Here is a 21842-nt window from a genome sequence, read left to right on the forward strand (position 1 = left end):
CTGGGCTCTGAAAATGCTTTGTAATCGAACACATTAGCATTTCTGCAGCTGCACTTTTAACATGCACAGTAAGTGACATGAATCACAACCATAAATTGTCTCATGTCTGTTCAGATCAAATTTTGTTACCAAAAAAAATTTTTTTTTAATTCTTATTCAATTTTTAGGCCCTTGAAGGTTTGGGATTGCAGGTAAGGACCATCCTAACTTGTGTCTTCGTAGATGATGGCACATAGTTCAGAGAGATGAAAAACATTCTTGGTTTGAGGCCAGACCACACCCAGCTGTGAGATTGGAGATAAGATTAGTCTCCTGACAAGGCCAAGGTGAAGAGTGGGGAGAGTCATCCGAAGGCAGTTGTGCTGTTACCCAGGTGTCTGAGTCATTGGTTCAAACTCCACATCCTGAGTCTCAGCCTTCACAGGCTGTTAAGCTGATTCCAGGTGCCTGACTTAGTCCTCGTCCAGAGCCGGATCTGTCTCTGGTGGGTCCTCAGCGAAGACCACTGCCAAGCAGGAACAGTGACCAGCATGACCACCACGGGAAACGAATTCACTTCGTTGCGGAACTTAGACGTTGGCGTCTGGACCAGAAGGGGCTGCTGCCTCCGCTTGCTGCAGGTACTGTCCACCTGCATTGCATTCTCACTAGTGGCCAGCATGGGCACTTGGAGGGGCGACATAGGTAACTTCTCTTTGTTCATCTGGTGCTTCTGCTTTGCTGTGACCCTCATCATCATCATAGTTGAGTGCTTTGATCTCCAGCGCCGGTTCCCTTTCTTCTGGTACAACATTCCCATCACCTTCGCCTGCTATTTTGCCCTCCTCTGCCTCTCGGCCTCCATCACCTACACAACCACCTTCGTCCAGTTCTTGCCTCTCAGCCCCAACCGAGACCGTGCCATCGCCGCCATCACATTCTCCTGCATCGCTTGTGTGCTTTATGGCATGGAAGTGGCCTGGATCTGGGACTGGTATGAGCTCGGCAGCAACCCCTGCTATGTGCACACTATACCCGGCCTGCTGAAGGTGCTGGAGACCCTCGTGGCCTGTGTCATCTTCGGCTTCATCAGCAACACCAACCTGTACCTGCACCAGCCGGCCTTGGTGTGGTGCGTGGCCGTCTACTCCATCTGCTTCATCCAGGCAGCCGTGGCCATCCCGCTGAAACTGTTCAAATTGAAATACACACTGCCCATCCCATTCCCCATTTTCCAGGTGGGGCTGACCCTGCTCTCCGTCATCTTCTACTCCAGTGCTGTGGTTCTCTGGCCTCTCTACCAGTTTGATGAGAAGTTGGGTGGCCAGGCCCAGCGGTCCAGCGATGGGAGCTGCAGAGATGATCTCACATACTACGTGTGCGCCTGGGACCAACGACTGGCTGTGGCCATTTTGACAGCCATCAACCTGCTGGCTTACATGGCTGACCTGGTGTACTGGACTCGCCAGGTTTTTGTCAAGGACTGAGGGTCTGCCGAGGGTCTCCCAATTCCCTTTTCAAATAGAGTTCTGATGTCCTTTGCTGCCCTCTTACTGGACCCCTGACTCCCTTCCTCATTCATCTCACTCTTCTCTGTTTCCTTCCCTCCTCTGCTCTGTCTCCCTTTCTGTTTTCCTTGGGTGCCCACATCCTGTTTTGCCTCTTTCTCTTTCCACTCTCTTCTTTTCTACTTTTTCTGCTTTTTGCTCTTTCAGACATTCTTTGCTTTCTCATCTGCTTCTGTCCTGACCACCTCGTCCCATTTTTCTTCTTCTGATCATTCAGAAGTCTGAGACTTCTTCCTTCTCTGCCCACTGCCCCCTCCCTGCTCCTAAGGTGCTGAACTCCACATCACACAGCCCTCTCTGCAGATGCTCATACTCTGGGCCTCTGGAGGGGCCTCACTGCCAGAGCAAGCCTGTCCCCTGGCTGTGCCTTAGTTGGTGTATGTGTGGCGGTTTTGGGGATTGTGGGTGGGTAGCTAGGGACTGGGACTGCTTTTTCCTAGTGGAGTAGGATGTACAGCATGCCTCCCCTTTAAGTTAGACAAAAATCTCTGGAGATCAATAATTTCCAGTAGGCGGGAGGCTGAAAGCAGAGACCCTGGGTCCTGAGGCCCCACCTGGTGCTCAGCCCCACCAAGACTGGCTCCAGAACTTTTGCAGACTCAATAAAGCCCACTGCCTAGAGGCCACCTTAGAGGAAGCACGGGGTGGATGCCTTCCAGCCCAACTACTCTCTGGAGAATCAAAAAAGGAGCTGGCGAAGAACCACATATTCTTGAAGACAACTGTCTGAAGTGTTTGTGGGGGGCAGCGATGTGGCCCTCCTGCCTCAGTGTCCAAAGTAACATGTCCTGCCTTTGCAGGGACAAGAACATGGCCACTGCCAGCCTTAAAGGTCATGTTAGCCTGGGGTTCTTTCCTTTTCTTGTTTCTGGTCAGGGCATCAGAAATTGCTGCGTGGTCCTATTCTTAACGAAGTTTCCTTTCAAATTTTTCCGGGGCTGTGTGCTGTTGGGTAAGAATTGCCGCTGCCACAGTGTAAGAAACTGCATTGCTTGACTGTGCGGTGTGCACACACGCGCTCCTGCATGGCAGTTCCCTTTTGCTGCAGCTTCCTGCCTCTCTGGGACTCACACATAATGTGATCTATTTAAGTATACATATATGTATAAAAAATGTCGCCCCAAGCCTTCTTCCTGTCTTGCTGTCAGCCACAAAGGCTCAGAGCCCGGCATCCTCTGTGTCACCAGGGCCAGAGGGGCCAGGCAAGCAGAGCTGTGGGGGAGGGGCAGGGAAGGCCCCGCACTGCTGCCACTCATTCCTGTCCTGGGATGAAGCGTCTGTTCTTCACCCAGTGTCAGACTGGGTGGATGGGGAGGGTTCCCAGAAGATGGTCCCCATGGCAGGAAAACCTTAAGAAATAGTTTAATAAAATTCTCATTTTAAGGTAAGACAAGAAAAATTTAAACAAAACTTTTCTCTGCCTGTGTAGGCCTCCTCCCTCCCCTCTAGTGTGCATTGTGCATCTGAATTATTTTTAACCAGCCCTCCCCAAGGGCAGAAATACCTGCTCTTCCATAAAGATCAGTTTTTCTTCTGGTTCTAGTCATGCTACTCCTTAGAAAATACCACTGCTTGCTTGTGACCTGATTGATGTCACCAGCTACATGACTTGTATTCTGCTCATTTTACAAGATTGTTTCTTGCGTTAACAAATGTGTGATAAAAAATAATGGAGACTATGTGACCTGAAATGACTGACATGATAAATAGTTTCATAAAATTAATGACTGTGACAGTGTGACTCTAGATATGGGAAGAAGCAACAAGTGGGACTCACACCCTGGACAGGACAGACTAGCAGGACAGGTGGTGCTGAGGTTTTTGCTACTGTTAACAGGGCCTAGATGAGTAATAGCCCTTGAGTGGCCTCTCAGGGAACCCCTTGCCTGGTTTGGGAATGACATTCTTAGCACCCTGGAACAAGTCGGTCAAAAATGCCTCCCAAATCTTAGTCTAAATTAAGACTAAAAAGGAGAAGATTGTGTGATAAAGAATGTTGCCCACCATCCAGTCCTGCAAGAATAAAGTCATTAGTCACTGCAGTCACTGACCTACAATACATCGTGAAAGGAATTCCCAGGGCGAAGATCAGGATGAGGCATTTTGTGCTCTGGGAAAAGCGCCAGAACCAGCCCTCAGATAGTTAGATATTTTAGGGAGAAATTTTTATGAACCCAGTTTCTTGTATCTTCCCATAATCAGAAAAGCACTAAAACCATTAACTGAGATAACTGTTCTTCACAAAGAGCACTCATCTTCTACCAGACTGTGTGCTTGACTGCATCTACCCCTCCCTGCAAATCGCGTGCATCCTGGCCTCCCCCCGTAACCTCTTTGGAACAGTTCGCAGAGCTTTCTGAAAGACTGTCTCCCAGCTTATAATCTTCAAGTTGGTTCGAATTTTCCATTTATTTCTTGGATTGATTGTTGATTAATATCCATGAATAGAAGCAAGTATGAATTGACCTCCTCAAGTCTGGGTGCAAGGAATTCTTATATTCTTACATTTTCCTGAATCAAGTGGAACCCAGCCCTGAGACCTAACTTCTCAGGAGGATGGAAATCCTCTGTGGCTTAGTAAAAGAATTGCCAAGGAATAGGCTCCCCTGAGCTGCTCACTGTCTAAGCCCTTGTGGTTCATGAGGACGGCAGCTCCATCCCTCCTGTCTGGTGGGGGTTAAAGGTCATTTGTCATAATTCCGAGGCAAGTTCCAGTCCCCTCACTTTGGAGCTCAAAAGAAATTGTAAAAGTCCTCTGCTTAGTCCAACCCTCTTGTCATAGATGAGGTGCACCTGGACCCAGGGAGGTGGCAGGACTTGTCCAGAGTCACTCTGTATGGCTGAGTCAAAGATAGGACCCTGGTTTCCTGGTCCCAGGCTGGCTATCTTTCCACTGCCCCAAGCTGCCTGTTACAAGTGTGGCAGCAGCATCCCCCAGGCTGAGGTTAATGCCCCATCCACCCTAGTTCTGCCACAAACCTGCCATGTGACCCCGAGGAGGTCACTCACTGCTGGTTGAGTCAGGGTCCTCAGCTACAGGATGGGGGAGGGGGTCCCATTGACCCCTGGTCCCCTTCCAACCCTGCCTCTTCCCAGTGCCCCTGGCTGCACCTGTCTTGGAGACAATGACGTGGAGATGGAAGCCGGCCTCCCTCTGCTCTGTGCTATCTGCTTGTTTTCCCTGTTGGCTTGTACAATATATAGTTTGCTATATTTTATGTAATAAAAGGGGGAGAAATAAAAATAAACTTCTGTGTCCTGTTTGTTGGTTGCATCCTTCCTGATTAGATAGACCCTCCTTCCCCACAACTTTCCTTGCTGCTAAACACATTTTTCTTTCATATCATGTGTTTCCTCAGACACTCACCAGTGATCCAACCCTCCAGTGATTTTTTTCGAAAACACAAACTGCTTCCAGTGACTTCACAGTCTGATCTCTCCCAGACTCCCCTGTTCCTGCACATCCTTTACTTTCCTCCTTTTCAGACTCCAGCTCAGCAGCCCCAAAGCTCTCGCCCTGGTTAGGGAGCTCACGTTCCCTTTAGTGAACACAGAGCCCCTTCTTCTGGGAGGACAGAGGGGCTGATCCTAAGCAGTGGAAGAGGAAACAGAAGCCCAGAGTGAGAGAGGCAGAGCCGGTCCACAGTCACATCTGCTCCTGACTAAGGTCAGGTGGCCCCACAGTCCTTGTCGGGTCCCCCTGGGGATGAAACATGGGTAATCGGGCCAGCAGAGCCCAGGAGATCAGGTTTCTAGTTCCATTTCTGCCACAGGATATTTCATGGCCACAGATGAGTCTCGGCCCTGTTCTGAGCCTCATTCTCCCATGTATAAAATGCATGGAGTCAGATATGCTCCACTCAGAAATTTTCAACTTCAGACACGTGACACGGTGCATATTCTCTGTACGACGTAACACTCCACAGGGCTCTGAAGCACCTTGTAATCAAGCACATTAGTGTTTCTGCAACTGTATGTTTGAACATTGACACCAGGTGAAGTAAATAAAGGCCATAAATTGTCTCCTGTCCTTTCAGTTCAAATTTTGTAAGCAAAGGAATTTTATTAGAATTCTTTTTCAATTTTCAGAGTCTTGAAGTTTTGGGATTGCAGATAAGGGCCACCCTATCCTGCATCTCCACAGATGACGGCACACAGCTCAGGGAGATCAGAAACGGTCACGGTTTGAGGCCAGAACACACCCAGCTGTGAGGCTGGGGATAAGACCAGTCTCCTGACAAGGCCAAGGGTGACGGGTGGAGAGAGTCACCCTGGAGCGGCTGCGCTGTTACCCAGGTGTCTGGGCCATTGGTTCAGACTCCACATCCTGAGCTTCAGCTGCCCTGGCCCTTAAGCCGATTCCAGGCATCTGACTTAATCCACCCCCTGAGCCAGATCTTTCTCTGGTGCGTCCTCAGCGAAGACCACTGCCATATCGGTGACGGTGACCTGCACGACCATACCACCTCCACGTGTTCTTTTCATACATGGATGTGGAAACCTTCTGTTTATGCTTCTTCCGCCTGATGCAGCTGCTCTCCACCTGCGTGCCCTTCTCACTGATGGCCAGCATGGGCACTGGGAGTGTTGTCGTAGGAAACTGGTCCATGTTCATCTGGGGCTTCTGCTTCACCGTGACCCTCGTCATCCTCATAGTTGAGTTCTGTCACATCAGGGACCACTTACCTTTCTCCTGGTATGGCTTCCTCACCATCCACGCCTGCTATGCCACCCTCTTCTGCCTCTTGACCTCCATCCTCTACCCCACCACCTACATCGAGTTCTTCCCTTCTGGCCCACACCGGGACTATGCCATGATCTCCACCACATTCTCCTGTATTGCTTTAGTCCTTTATGCCTTGGAACTGCTCGTTCTCTGGAATTGGTACCAGGGCAAGGGAGGCAGGATCGCTCGCTACATGTACACCACGCAGGGTCTGCTCAAGCTGCTGGAGACCTCCCTGGCCTGTGTCATCTTCGGCTTCATCAGCAACACCAACCTGTACCTGCACCAGCCGGCCCTGGTGTGGTGCGGGGCCGTCTACTCCATCTGCTTCGTCCTGTCCTCCGTGGCCATCCTGCTGAACCTGGGCAAATGCGACAACAGGCTTCTCATCCCCTTGCCCACATTCCTGTTGGGGCTGACCATGCTCTCCATCCTCCTCTACACCAGCGCTCTGGTCCTCTGGCCTCTCTACCAGTTTGTCGAGAAGCTGGGTGGCCAGCCCCAGCGGTCCAGCGATGTGAGCTGCGGAGATAGACTCACCTACTTGGTGTGCACCTGGGACCAAGGACTGGCTGTGACCATCTTGACAGTCATCAACCTGCTGATCTACATGGCCGACTTGGTGACCTTGGCCCGCCTGGTTTTTGTAAGGATAGAGGATCAGCCCACGGTCAGCTGATTCCCTCTTTTCAGTGGAGGTTTCTACATCAAGTTCTGATGTCCTCTTCCTGTCCCCGCTCTCCCCTCCTCACATCCTCCCCAATTCACTTCTCTTCTCACTCTCTTCTCTGTTTCCTTCCCTCCTTTTGCTGTGTCTTCCTTCCAGTTTTCGTTGGTTGCCCACATCCTGTTTTGCCTCTTTCTCTTTCCTCCTCTTCTTTTCTACATTTTCTGCTTTTGGGGCCTTTTCTGGTTGTCCTTTGTTTTCTCTTCTCCTGTGTCCCAGCCACCTGTTCCCATTTTCTACTTCTGATCAGTTGGGATCCTGAGACTTCTTCTGTCTCTGCCTACTACTGGTGTATGTGTGTGGGTTTGGGGGATGGGGTGCGTAGCTAGGGACTGGGACTGCTTTTTCCTAGTGGAGTAGGATGTACAGCATGCCTCCCCTTTAAGTTAGACAAAAATCTCTGGAGATCAATAATTTCCAGTAGGCGGGAGGCTGAAAGCAGAGACCCTGGGTCCTGAGGCCCCACCTGGTGCTCAGCCCCACCAAGACTGGCTCCAGAACTTTTGCAGACTCAATAAAGCCCACTGCCTAGAGGCCACCTTAGAGGAAGCACGGGGTGGATGCCTTCCAGCCCAACTACTCTCTGGAGAATCAAAAAAGGAGCTGGCGAAGAACCACATATTCTTGAAGACAACTGTCTGAAGTGTTTGTGGGGGGCAGCGATGTGGCCCTCCTGCCTCAGTGTCCAAAGTAACATGTCCTGCCTTTGCAGGGACAAGAACATGGCCACTGCCAGCCTTAAAGGTCATGTTAGCCTGGGGTTCTTTCCTTTTCTTGTTTCTGGTCAGGGCATCAGAAATTGCTGCGTGGTCCTATTCTTAACGAAGTTTCCTTTCAAATTTTTCCGGGGCTGTGTGCTGTTGGGTAAGAATTGCCGCTGCCACAGTATAAGAAACTGCATTGCTTGACTGTGCGGTGCGCACACACGCGCTCCTGCATGGCAGTTCCCTTTTGCAGCAGCTTCCTGCCTCTCTGGGACTCACACATAATGTGATCTATTTAAGTATACATATATGTATAAAAAATGTCGCCCCAAGCCTTCTTCCTGTCTTGCTGTCAGCCACAAAGGCTCAGAGCCCGGCATCCTCTGTGTCACCAGGGCCAGAGGGGCCAGGCAAGCAGAGCTGTGGGGGAGGGGCAGGGAAGGCCCCGCACTGCTGCCACTCATTCCTGTCCTGGGATGAAGCGTCTGTTCTTCACCCAGTGTCAGACTGGGTGGATGGGGAGGGTTCCCAGAAGATGGTCCCCATGGCAGGAAAACCTTAAGAAATAGTTTAATAAAATTCTCGTTTTAAGGCAAGAAAGAAAGACTTAAACATACAATTTTTTCTGCCAGTTTGGGCCTCCTCCCTCCTCTCTAGTGTGCACTGTGCATGTTAACTTTAATCAGCCCTCCCCAAGGGCAGAAATACCTGCTCCACCACAATGATCAGTATTTCTATTCTGGCTCCAGTCATGTAACTCCTTAGAAGACCGTATTATTGTCACTAGCTATCTTACTTCTGTTCTGCCTATTTGACGAGATCCTGTTTCTTGCATTAACAATGTGTGATTGAGTCTCCGATAATAATATTAATGACAAGGCGACTTGAAACGATTGACATGATGTATAGTTTTATAAGATCCAGAGTGTGACTTTAGACATGGGCAGAAGTAACAAGAGGGAAGCAGTTCCTGAACCACGACAGACTAGTAAGACAGGTGGTCCAGAGGATTGTGGCTACTGTTACCAGGACTAGGTGACCAGTAGCACTTTGAGCGGCCTATCAATGAAATCCTTGATTGATCTGGAGTGCGCATTCATAATGCGCTGGGACAAACTGATCAAAAATGTCTCCCAAATCTTGGTTGAAATTAAGACCAAAAGGGAGGGGATTGGGAAATAAAGAGGGTTGCCCACCACCCATCCACTCTACAAGAATCTAATAATTAGCCACTACAGTCACTGACCTACAGTCCACCCTGAAGGGAATTCAGGGTGAAGATCAGGATGAGGCTCTCTGGGTTCTGGGGAAACTGGCAGAACTGGCCCTCAGATAGGTATTTTCAGGTGAAATTTTTTTTTCAGGAGAAATTTTTATGAACCCAGTTTCTCGCATCTTCCCATTCTTAGAAAAGCACTAAAACCATTAACTCAGATATCTGTTCCTGGTGAGTAACAAGGATGTGTGCTTGATTGCCTGTCCCCCTTGCCCTAAGTCACATCCATCCTGGCTCCCCCATCTTACCTCTTCAGAACAGTTCTCAGAGCTTTCTGAAAGATTCTCTATTGGGTTATAAACCTCAGGTTGGCTAGAAAAACATTTTCTACTTCTTTCTTTTTAAAATTTTATTTATGACTGTGGGAGGAACAGCCTTGGTAACAAAAAGAAAAATTCCTCTTAATCAGAGTGCCGGCAATTTGGTGGACCCCGTGTCATCCCAGAACCATCAAGGTGTGGGAGACTTCAGCTTTTCTACAAACAAGAGGCAGGGGTTGGAGGAGCGCCCCACAGGGGCCTGTGAGGTATCAAAACCAGGTGGCCATTGTGGGCAGGATTTCAGACATGTTCCGCATGGTTGAAAACTTGAATTTTCTGAGCTGTGTCAGACTCAGGACACTACATGCCATTCTCAAAACAGTGTCTGCTGGCTGATAGCTCAAGTGGTAGAGCACATGCTTAGCATTCATGAGGTCCTTGGTTCAATCCCCAGTACCTCCTCTAAGAATAAATAAATAAATAGACCTAATTACCTCCCTTGACCCACATTTGGTAGTGTGTGTGTGTGTGTGTGTGTGTGTGTGATCACCAGCAATGTTGCCCTACCTGAGCATTCTCTCCATGCAGATTTCACTTCATCATCCCTCCTATCCATTTTCCCCTTTGCCACCACTTCGTTCACTTCCTTTTTTTTAAATCTTTGCTGTTTATATATTTTTGTAAACTGCTTTGTATCCTGTTTGTCTTTAATAAGGCAAGACATACATAAATTAAGCTTCTTGGTGCCTTTTTCCCTGAGCGCAGCCGCGGAGGGATGGGTAGCCCACAGGATGGGCAGAGCCCTGCCTTCAAGAGATCGGTCCTGTGAGCGAGCCTGGGGGCCTGGCCTTCCCTCCAGGACTCTAAAGTCCTCCAAAGACTCCAGAGCAAATATTTGGCCCCAAAGGCGCTCTGCCTCCCTGTCGTCCTGAGAGGCTGTGTGCTGTGAGGGGGCAGGTCTTTGCTGCGGCTTCCCCAGAAGGCGTGCAGGGAGTTTACCTGCAGGTGACCCAGGAAGCGCTGGTGGAGTGAGGGTGAGTGTGAGGAAGGGAAGGCACCAAATCAAGGCGTTTTTGTTTGTTTTAGAAATCACACCAGTTGCCCTGTGGATAACAAAGCTTAATCCACTGGCCTCACTCCAGGAAACAGTGTAGAACACAGAGCTCCGATTTATCCTGGAGCCCCAGTGTTTACACACAACTCCCATCGGGCTGCAAGTGCACCTGCGACCACACCTGCAAAGCAGGTTCCCAGGGCTCCAGGAGGGGCAGGCATGTGCTGGGGCGGGGGTTCACCCAGGTGGAAGGGCCCAGGGAGGCGGGCTGGATACCAGGCGCTGCAGCTACACGTAGGCCCTTCCAGGTCAACAGATACTTGTTTAGCATCTGCCCTGGGCCAGGCTGGACCAGACGCTGAGGACATGGAGTGAGCAAGGCCCGGCCAGTCCCTGGAAAACTCCTGGTGGAAGGAGGCTGGCCCAAGTCCAGACCATCTGCATATCTGAGGGGCATGTCCGACAGAGGAGAGAGCTGATGTCCTGGAGCGGGGACCTAGGATGGGTGGCAGGCAGGCAACCAGGTCTGAATGGAGTTTGAAAGATTTGTCTTAGTGGAGGAGGGAGGGAGAGGGGGTGCCAGGGAGGGACAGCCAGAGCCCCAGTCTGAGGACTACAGGTCAGCTTAGTGGGGAGCAGGAATGTTTAGGAGGCAGGGGGTGGGCCTGAGTTTGGCCTGTGGCAGCAGGGACTGAGGACAGAGCAGTCAGCACCTCAATTCACTGAAAGACTCTTCTCAACGTACTGAGCAAGGAGCCCTTTAGAAACATCTTTTGTACATTTTCCTCAGTGCCCTGCAGCTCCTGTGCGAACTGCTTCAGCCCCTCTGTGCCTGAGGGCAAGTCTGCAGCACCCCTGCCCCCACCAGGCTGTCAGCACTGCGAGGGCACAGCCTGGCTCTCAGGATGCTGGACTTTGTGGCGGCCATGCCTGGGCCTAGTGCTAATGGGTGAGGCCAGGCCTGCTCCAGCCACCTGCTGAGTCCAGGGTGTCGGAGGCCTGGAGAGACTCACGCACTGACCCACGTTGGGCCCTGGAAGTCAGGTGTGAGCAGGGGAGGCCTGGTCCCACGGGGCGCCTGGATGCAGCCCTGCCCCGACATCCCCACTCTGTGCCTGTGTCTGCAGGACAGGTGGTTGGGTCACAACTCCATGGAGGACGCCAGGGCCACGATGGAGCTCTACCGAATCTCCCGGCGAATTCGAGAGCAGTGAGGGCTCCGCCTGGTGGTAACCAGCCCCCTCCCCACAGACTAGAGGCCTTCGTCTCTTCAGGACAGCTTTTTGTAAAATGCATCTATTTTTTTTACATTAAAAAAAAATGAAGTACAATGTTCTGCTTATTGTTTTTGTAAATTTATTGATTTACAATGTTGTGTTAGTTTCTGGTGTACAGCATAGTGATGTAGTTATACATTTGTATACATATTCTTTTTCATTACAGGTTACTACAAGCCATTGAATATAGTCCCCTGTGTTATACAGTAGGATCTTATTGTTTATCTGTTCTGTACGTAGTAGTCTGTATCTGCCAATCCCAAACTCCCAATTTATCCCTTCCTCTCCCTTCCCCTTCAAGTAACCATAAATGTGTTTTCTATGTCTGTGAGTCTCTTTCTGTCTTGTAAATAAATTCATTTGTGTCATTTTTTAAGATTCCATATATAGGTGATACATGATGTTTGTCTTTCTCTGTCTGACTTACTTCATTTAGTATGATCATCTCTAGGTCCATCCATGTTGCTGCAAATGGCATTATTTCATTTTTTATGGCTGAGTAGTGTTCCACTGTATATATACCAAAACTTCTTTATCCAGTCAACTGATGATAGACATTTGGGTTTTTTCCCTGTCTTGACTATTGTAAATAGTGACATTGTGAACATTGGGGTGCATGTACCTTTTCAATTAGAGTTCCCTTTTGATATATGCCCAGGAGTGTGATTGCTGAATTATATGGTAACTTTTTTTTAGTTTTTAAAGGAACCCCATACTATTTTCCTTGGTGGCTGTACCAGACTACATTCTCACTAACAGTGTAGGAGGGCTCCCTTTTCTCCCCACCCTCTCCAGCATTTATTGTTTGCAGACTTTTGAATGATGGCCATTCTGACCAGTGTGAGGTGGTACCTCATAGTAGTTTTGATTTGCATTTCTCAGATAATTAGTGGTATTTTTCATGTGCCTATTGGCTATTTGTATGTCTTTATTGGAGAATCGCTTGTGTAGGTCTTCTGCTTGTTTTTGGTTTGGGTTCTTTGCTTTTTGTTATTAAGTTATATGAGCTGTTTATATAGTCTGGAAATTAAGCCCTTGTCAGTCCCATCATTCACAAATATTTTCTCCCATTTCATAGGTCATTGTTTTGTTTTGCTTATGGTTTCATTTGCTGTGCAAAAGCTTATGTTTAATTAGGTCCCATTTGTTTATTTTTGCATTTATTTCTATTGCCTGGGTAGACTGTCCTAGGAGAAAATTGCTAAGATTTATGTCAGAAAATACTTTTCTTATGTTTTCTTCTAGGAAGTTTATAATGTCCTGTTTTACATTTAAGTCTTTAAGACATTTTGAGTTTATTTTTGTGAATGGTGTTAGGGAAGGTTCTAATTTTGTTGATTTACATGAGGCTGTCTAATTTTCCCAACACCACTTGCAAAGGGACTGTCTTTTCTCCATTGTACATTCTTGCCTCCTTTGTTGAAGATTAATTAACTGTAAGTCTATGGGTTTATTTCTGATATACTTTCTATTGAGCTGTAAAAGTAGGGGGACTGGACCTTGCTTTGGAATTGTGACAAATGATCTTTAACTTTCACCAAACAGGAGATGGATAGAGCCACTGCCCTCATGATACATGAAGACTTGGACAGTGAATGCCTCACGTGAGCCCATTCCTTGGCAATTATTTTATTAAACCACAGAGGCATTTCCATCCTCCTGAGAAGTGAGGCCCCTGGGTGGGGTTCCATTTGATTTAGGAAAATAGAAGAATATGAGATTCCTTGTACCCAGACTTGTGTGGGTCAATGCTTACTTGTTTTTGTTGTTGAAAAATTAATGAATAGTCAATCTAAGAAAGAAATGGGGATTTTTATTCAGCCAACGTGAGGATTATAACCAGGGAGACAGTCTTTCAGAAAACTCCAAAAACTGTTCTGAAGAGGTGAAGAGGTAAGGAGGGGAGGCCAAGATGTATGTGATTTGGGGAAAACGTTCATACAATCCAGCACACTGTTCAGTAGAAGGTTACTGCCTTTCCAGAGAAACAAGAACATTAGTTAATGATTTTAGTGCTTTTCTAAGTATGGGAAGATGCAATAAACTGGATTTATAACAATTTCTCCTGAATATATCTAACTCTGAGGGCCAGTTCTGCCAGTTTTCCCACGGCACAAAATGCCTTAACCTGATCTTTGCCCTGAATCTCTTCCAGGGTGGATTGTAGGTCAGCGACTGCAGTGACTAATGACTTGATCTCTTAGAACTGGATGGTGGGCCACATTCCTTATTTCACAGTCCCCTCCCTTTTAGTCTTAATGTTGACCAATGTTTGTGAGGCATTTGGTGACCACTTTGTCGCAGGCGCTAAGAAAGCTCATTCTCAGGTCAGGAGAGGATTTCATTGATAGGCCACTCAATGTGCTATTATTTATTCACCTAGTCCTGGTAACAGAAGCCCAGAGCATCTGGACCACCTGTCTTCCTGGTCTGTCATGGTTCAGGAAAGTCTTCCCTCTTGTTGCTTCTTCCCACACCTAGAGTCACACTCTTACAATCATTGATTTTATAGAACTATGTATTATGTCAATTGTTCCAAGTCGTCTAGTCATCATTATCTTTATCAGAGGCTCAATGACAAATTTGGTACTCAAGAAGGAATAATCTTGTAAAATGGGTAGAATAAAAATAATACAGCTAGTGACATTACGAAGGCCGTAAGTGAGCAGTATTAATCACCTAAGGAGTTACATGGCTGAAGAACAGAAAAATCGATCTTTATGGAGGAGCAGGTATTTCTGCCCCTGGGGGTCTGGTTAAAGATAACGCAGATGCACAACGCACACTAGAGGGGAGAGAGGAGCCATAAATGGGCAGAGACAATTTTTACATTAAATTTTCATGTCTTGCTTTAGAATATGAATTTTACTACATTACTTCTTAAGATTTCCCTGCCATGGGGACCGTATGCTGGGAGACTTCCCCATCCATCCAACTTGCCATCAGGTGAAGAACATGTGCTTCATCCTAAGACAGGAATGAGTGGCAGCAGTGCAGGTCCTTCCTTGCCCCTCCCCACAGCTCTGCTATCTGGCTGCTCTGGTGCTGGTGACACAGAAGATGCTGGGCTCTGAGGCTGTGTGGCTGAAAGCAGGCCAGGGAGAAGGCTTATGGTGCCTTTATAGCCACCAGTTACTGTAGAGGGCTGTTGGTCCCAATGCGGGAGTGCACACGGATACATGCATGCACATACGCACACAAACACACACTGAGCAGACACACAGGTATACATCGTTAAAGAGAGGCATCCAGAGCTGGCATGGCCCCTTTAAGAGGCAGGGCACAGGATATGGACATTTGGGTGGGGCTCAATCTCTCCCTTCCTAAGACTGGACCACTCCTTAGGCTCTGGGAGAAGTGGGAGTTGGGAGACAGTGGGAGGGGCTTGCAGAGACAGTGGTTTGGGTGAAGATGGAAATATGCTAGGCTGCTTCTGAGCTCTAGGCAAATTTGGGGCAATGATGATCTGTTGATTCTGTGTTTAAAAAAAAAACTTTTATGTTTAAAAGTTAAGAAAAACATTATGGATGTGGGAGAAGGAACACTTCTTTTCTATGATTGACAGAAGCAGCTGATAGGATCCAAAGCTCTGGGAGATTTTTTAAAAATTACATACATTTATAGAAATAATGTTATTCCTGAGCCCCAGAGAAGCAGGAAGAATCTGCAGAGGGCAACTGGCACAGAGAAACACAACTGTGTGTGCACTACAAACTCAAACAATGCATTGCTTTGACTGGCAGCAGCAATCCCATTCACCCAATCCACCCCACCAAAAATAAATCAAAAAGAAACTTGCTCTATTCAGTAATTTTTGCCCTCCTGACCAGAAAAAAGGAAAAAAAAAAAACCCCCAAGCTAACATAACCTTTAAAGCTGGCAGTGTCTGTTTTCTTGTCGCTGCAAAGACAGGACGTGCTATTTTGAACACTGAGGCAGAAGGGCCACAACACTGCCCCCCACAAATGCTTCAGACAGTTGTCTTCAAAACTTGCTGTTCTTCAGCAGCTCCTTTTTTGAGTTCCCAGACAGTAGCTGGGCTGGAAGGCATCCACCCCATGCTTCCTCTAAGGTGGCCTCTAGGCAGGGATTTTAGTGAGCCTGCAAAACTTCTGGAGCCAGTCTCAGTGGGGCTGAGCACCAGGTGGGGCCTCAGGACCCAGGATTTCTGCTTTCAGCCTCCTGCCCACCGGAAATTATTGACCTCCAGAGATTTTTTTTTTCTTTTAACTTAAGGGAGAAGTGAAATGTTCATCCCCCTCCACTGCGAGGAAGGGGGCCCAAACCCGAGCTACTCACTCCCATTTCCCCCATCCTCTCCCCCACCCCCAACATACACCCCCAACCGAGGCAGGGTCAGGGCCAGAAGGCATGCTCTGGCAGTGAGGCCCCTCTGGAGGCCCAGAATGTGGGCAACCAAAGAAAACAGGAAGGGAGACAGAGCAGAAGGAGGGAAGGAAACAGAAGAGCAAGATGAATGGAGAAGGATATGAGAAGGGAGAGAGCAGACAGGAAGAGGCCAGCAGGGAACATCAGAACTCGGTAAAGATACCTCTGGTTCGAAGAGGAATCGGGACTCATGTGCAGAGCCTCACCCTACAAAAACCAGGGCCAAGTATGCTGTGTCAGCCATGTAAAGCAGCAGATTGATGGCTGCCAAGGTGGTCACAGCCAGTTGCTGGTTCCACATGCACGCCAAGGAGCTGAGTCTATCCCTGCAGCTCACATCGCTGGACTGCTGGGGTTGGCCGCCCAACTCCTCATGGAACTAGTAGAGAGGCCAGAGGACCACTGCGCTGGTGTAGAGGAGGACCGAGAGCACGGTCTGCCCCACCAGGAAACGGGGGAAGGGGATGGGCAGCCTTTGGTCATTGTCACAATCACAATTGTTCACCAGGAAGTTCACGGCCCCCAGGATGAAGCAGATAGAGTAGACAGCCACGCACCACACCAGGGCTGGCTGGTCCTGATACAGGTCAGTGTTACTGATGAAAGCAAGATGACATAGGCCACGAAGCACTCCAGCCTCCTGAGGACTCCTGGCAAGGTGGACACAAAGCAGTATACATCTCCAGGCCGGACACAGACCCAGGCCACTTCGGTGGCATAAAGCACAGAAGCCAAGCAGGAGAATGCAGTGGCGGCAATGGCGTGGTCCCACGTGGAGCCATGAGGCAAGTACTGGATGTAGGCGGTGCCGATGATGATGAAGGCTGAGAGGCAGAAGAAAGTGAAGTAGGAGGCACAGATGTAGAGAAAGCCATCCTAGGAGAAGGGGAGGCGGAACTGGAGCCCAAATAACTCAACTGTAAGAATGATGAGGGTCACAGCAAAGCAGAAGCACCAGATGAACACGCACCAGTTGTTTTAGCCCCCTCTCAAAGTGTCCTTACTGGCCACCAGTGAGAAGGGCACACAGGTAGAGAGCAGCTGCAGCAGACGGAGGACAAGGCTCAGGATGGTCCCAGAGCTCAGGACAGAGGAAGAGAACATGGTGGTTATGGTGGTCCTGATGGTCACTCTCCCTGGTTGCCAGTGGTCTTCAATGAGGACCCACCAGAGAAAGATCCAGATCTGGAGGTAGATGAAGTCAGACACCTGGAAACAGCTCAAGGGCCAGGGGCGGCTGAGGCTCAGGATGTGGAGTTTGAACCAATGGCCCAGACACTTGGGTAACAGCGCGGCCGCTCCAGGATGACTCTCCCCACCCATCACCCTTGGCCTTGTCAGAAGACTAGTCTTATCTCCAATCTCACAGGTGGGTGTGGTCTGGCCTCAAATACATAAACATTTTTTATCTCTCTGAGCTGTGTGTCATCATCTAAGGAGACACAGGGTCGGATGGTCTTTATCTGCAATCCCAAGCCTTCAAGGCTTTGAAAATTGTAAAAGAACTTTTAAAAAATTGTTTGGTAACAAAATTTCACTTGAGCACACAGGAGACCATTTATGGTCTTAGTTTATTTCACTTAGTGTGACTGTTCAAAAGTGCAGTTGCCAAAATAATAATATATTTGATTACAAGGTACTTTCAGAGCCCAGTGGGGTGTTATGTCATACAGAGTATGTGCACCATGGTATGTGTCTGAAGCTGAAAAATTCTGAATTCTGGAGCATATCTGATTCCAAAGGCTTCAAAGGGATTGTGGGTAGTACTGCTAACCCCATTTTACAGATGACAAAACTAAGGCTTAGAGATTCAAGTATCTTCCCTAAGATCCCATGGATAAGATTGGAAACCCCGGATAAAAATCCCAAAGCTGTGGGTGTGAACCCTTTGCTCTACAGCCCAGCATTTCAGCAGGGGTCCTGGGTAGGAGCCCAGGACCAAAGCTCGGGGCTCTGGGAACCCAGGACAGGCCATCAGGGCCATGGCCTCCTTCCACAGCCACCTGAAGGGACAGGTGTCTGTCTTGTTCTCCCTGCAGCCATCACTAGGAGAAGCTGCCATCTGAGGTGACACAGCCCCACCTGGAGGAGGGCAGCTTCAGACGTGAACAGAGACAAGCCATGGGGTGAGAGCAAGGCAGCGATGACAAGATGATACGTGAAGTGGGAACTTTTCTGAGTCCCTCCCCTCCACTATTTTGCTTTAACATGCAACCCTTCCCTGTTTGAGAAGAGAGACACCCACCCAGCATTACTCCAAGGTGGAGCGTCATGGAGGACACAGAATAAAATAGTACAGTGTTTGGCTTTTAAACTCCAAAGCTGGCATCCAGTCTAGAAAGACCTAGGAGTACTACCTGAGTGAGGATTTTCTGGCCTCAGAGACTGGTTAACAGCTTCCAAACTGGGGAAAAAGGGATTGGAAATGAACAGGGATGTTGTGTCTGGGTGCTGTAGTGGAGCCTTCAGGGTGTCCCGGGGCGAGGGTGGAGCATGGACGGTGATAGGCCCCCTGTTGAGAGCAGGAACTGAAAGAGAATGGCCCCTGCTGAGGAAGGAGAAGGCGCAACCAGGTAAAGAAAAATTTTATGTTTAAACTTTTCTCCTCTTGCCATTAAAATATGAATTTTAGTTCATATCAGTCAGTGTGTTTCAACTGAGTAAAATCTTCCTAGTGTCTTTCAACTGAGGATAACCCAGGGACTGCTCCTTGAAACCAAGTTTGAAGGGATGCCTCCTCCTTCAGGGAAGAGTTTAGTAGCACCAAATAAAACCTAGCATCACCACCCAATAACAGGAGACCTGAGACTTGCCGAAAAGCAGGCCTCTGTACCCCGAAAACGAGATTGAGGCTTGGAGGCAGAGTTTTGGGAAAATCAGAAAAGAACAGCTTTACTGCTTTGCCAGGCAAAGGGGAGGCACAGTAGGCTCATGCCTTGGAGACTGCGAATCCATTTTGGGGTTGGGGTGTTGAGGTTTTATAGAAAAACTGGATGAACAGAAAAGATGATGATCAGGACGTTTTACAGGGTGCTACTTTCCTCTTAACTCCAACGAATTTTCCTGGTGTCATGGAGGAACCCCAAAGTGTCTGTCCATTCTTCTGGGGTTATCGGCCCATTGCCTCCTTCCTGGAGCGTGGCCTCTGGGTTAAAGCTCTCCTCCGTGGAGAATGCACAGGGGAGGGCATAATGGCAGGGAAGCCAGTTTTTTTAGTTTGTTTTCTACTCCTTCAAATCCCCACTGTTAGTTCTATGGAAATAGGGAAACAGGTGTCCTTCTCTAGCTGCTTCCTGCTGAATTGGGGCCGGATTCAAATGGAAGGAACACACACATGGTCAGTTTTGTAGATTTAAAGTTATTCTAAAATTTTAAAGTTTATTTTAAAAAGTCAACTTATCATACTCTGAAACAGTCTATAGTCTGTTCATAGGGTTGTTGGGAGCGTTTTTTACTTTGAGACTTTGTTTTTCTGATTAAATAATGTGTAAAGAGATTATTCTTGCTTTGGAAAAATGAGAGAAAATCAAGATGGAAGAAGTCGATGTCCCAATGAAGCCAATATTTTATTTGGTGAAGGGTAGTGAGGAGACGCAATCAATGAGGAAATCCATAAAAGACACATACACTTAGGCAAAAATATCATGCAAATCTAAAAATTATGTTGAAATTGAAAGTCAGCGAGATGATTTTTAAAAAAAGATTTATTCCTTTGTTATACATCTTAACTCTCAAAAGCTGATGTCTTGTTTTTCTCAATCCTGAATTGCCGTCAGGCTGCACCACTGGAGGCCCGCTGCTGTGGCTGAAAGCTTAATGGCTGGCAACTTTCATCATTTACAGAAATGGCAGGCAACTTTTTTTGTCTGCATGGCAGCTAGGCAGCGGGCTGTAGTAAACCTGCAAAAATTCTGGAGAAAATCTCGGGTGGGGCTGAGCACCAGGTGGGGCCTAGGGACCCAGGGTCTGTGCTTCAAGCCTCCTGCCACTGGAAAAATCGAGAGATTTTTGTTTATCTTTAAGGAAAGTTGCATTGTACACCCCCCTCCACTAGGATAAAGGGGGCTCAATGCTTAGCAACTCACCCCCACACTCCCAAATACACACACACAGCCAGGGCAACAGGCTTGCCTTGGAAATGAGGCCCCTCTGGAGGCCCAGGGTATGTGTGTGATGTGGAGCTTGGCACCTTAGGAGTGGGGAGGGGAGGGGGGCAGAGAAGGAAGAAGTTTCAGGGCTTCCAATTCATCAGAAGAATGGAAATGGGAAGAGGCGGTCAGGAAACAAGCAGATGAGAAAACAAAGGAGGACCAGAAAAGGGCCAAGGAGCATAAAATGTAGGAGAGAGCAGAAAGGGAAAGAGGCAAAACAAGATATGAGCCACTGAAGAAAACAGAAAGGGAGACAGAGCAGAAGAAGGGAAGGAAACAGAGAAGAGTGAATGCAAGGTGAACTGGGGAGGATGTGAGGAGGGGAGAGCGGAGACAGGAAGAGGACATCAGAACCTGGTGTAGAAACATCCACTGAAAAGAGGGAATCAGGAGACCGTGGGCTGATCCTCTATCTCTACAAAATACAGGCGGGCCAAGTTCACCAGGTCAGCCACATAAATCAGCAGGTTGACAGCTGTCAAGATGGCCACAGCCAGTCGTTGGTCCCAGGCACACACATAGTTGGTGAGCCCATCACTGCAGCTCACGTCGCTTGACCGCTGGGGCTGGCCACCGAACTTCTCATCAAACTGGTAGAGAGACCAGAGGACCAGAGCGCTGGCATAGAAGAGGATGGAGAGCAGGGTCAGTCCCAAAAGGAAAGGGGAGAAGGAGGTGGGCAGCCTGTTCTCACAGTCAACCAGGTTCAGCAGGATGACCACAGCTCCCAGGATGAAGCAGATGGAGTAGACAGCCACGCACCACATCAGGGCCGGCTGGTGCTGGTACAGGTCGGTGTTGCTGATGAAGGCGAAGATGACATAAGCCACCAAGTTCTCCAGCACCTTGAGTAGGCCTGTCACACTGCCCAAATAGCCAGAGAAATCACCAGTCCGGGGCCAGGACCAGATCCAGATTGCTTCTGCAGCATAAACCATAGAGGAAATGAAGCAGAAAGCAGAGGCAGTGATGGCTTGGTCCCAGTGGGGGCCGCAGGGGAAGAACTGGACGTAGGTGGTGGCAAAAATGATGGAGGCCGAAAGGGAGAAGAGGGTAAAGTAACAGGCCCAGGTGATGAGGAAGTTGCCCCAATGAAAGGGGAAGCGGTACTGTAGCTCACATAACTCGACTATGAAGATGATGAGAGTCACGACAAAGCAGAAGCAAAAGATGAACGTAGACCAGTTACTTGTGGTTGCCCTCCAGTTGCCCACACTGGCCATCAGCGAGAAGGCCACACAGGTGGAGAAAAGCTGCAGCAGGCGGAAGAAGTAGCCCATGATGGTCACAGAGCCCAGGCCTGAGGACGGTCATGTGGAGGTCCTGCTGGTCCTGCAGGTCACTGTCACCAATATTGCAGTGGTCTTCCCTGAGGACCCACCAGAGAAAGATGTGGGTCTGGAGGCGGATTAAGTCAGAAGCCTGGAATCATCTCAAGGGCCTGTGGTGGCTGAGGCTCAGGATGTGGTGTTTGAAACTGACACAGGGAACAGCACATCTGCTCCAGGATGACCCTCCTCACCCGTCACCCTTGGCCTTGTCAGGAGACTGGTCTTATCCCCCGCCTCACAGCTGGGTGTGGTCTGGCCTCAGAGCCATGAACTTCTGGATCTCTCTGAGCTGTGTGCCATCATCTATGGAGATACAGGGTCGTATGGTCCTTATCTGCAATCCCAAGCCTTCAAGGCTCTGAAAATTGAAAAGTATTTTACAAAATTTATTTGGTAACAA

At 48.6% G+C, this 21842-nt stretch overlaps 3 protein-coding genes and 1 pseudogene across 3 annotated transcripts; 2 read left to right on the forward strand and 2 right to left on the reverse strand.

The window, feature by feature from the left end:
• Window positions 1-505: 505 nt before the first annotated feature.
• LOC105075207 (myeloid-associated differentiation marker-like) lies at window positions 506-8305 on the forward strand. Its single transcript, XM_074354052.1, has 2 exons — window positions 506-620; window positions 5637-8305. Exon 2 carries the CDS (start codon window positions 6035-6037, stop codon window positions 6950-6952), a length of 918 nt encoding a protein of 305 aa, XP_074210153.1. The 5' UTR covers window positions 506-620; window positions 5637-6034; the 3' UTR covers window positions 6953-8305.
• LOC105075206 (myeloid-associated differentiation marker-like) lies at window positions 527-4810 on the forward strand. The gene has a single exon (XM_010962950.3). The coding sequence runs from the start codon at window positions 531-533 to the stop codon at window positions 1464-1466; it is 936 nt and encodes a 311-aa protein (XP_010961252.1). The 5' UTR covers window positions 527-530; the 3' UTR covers window positions 1467-4810.
• Window positions 8306-13454: 5149 nt separating the features above from the next.
• LOC141575241 (myeloid-associated differentiation marker-like) lies at window positions 13455-17142 on the reverse strand (annotated as a pseudogene).
• A 2359-nt stretch (window positions 17143-19501) lies between these two features.
• Window positions 19502-21626, reverse strand: LOC141575233 (myeloid-associated differentiation marker-like). The gene has a single exon (XM_074354056.1). The coding sequence runs from the start codon at window positions 21389-21391 to the stop codon at window positions 20498-20500; it is 894 nt and encodes a 297-aa protein (XP_074210157.1). The 5' UTR covers window positions 21392-21626; the 3' UTR covers window positions 19502-20497.
• Window positions 21627-21842: the final 216 nt, after the last annotated feature.

Source organism: Camelus bactrianus, chromosome 27 (assembly GCF_048773025.1).
Source record: "Camelus bactrianus isolate YW-2024 breed Bactrian camel chromosome 27, ASM4877302v1, whole genome shotgun sequence".
NCBI lineage: Eukaryota > Metazoa > Chordata > Mammalia > Artiodactyla > Camelidae > Camelus > Camelus bactrianus.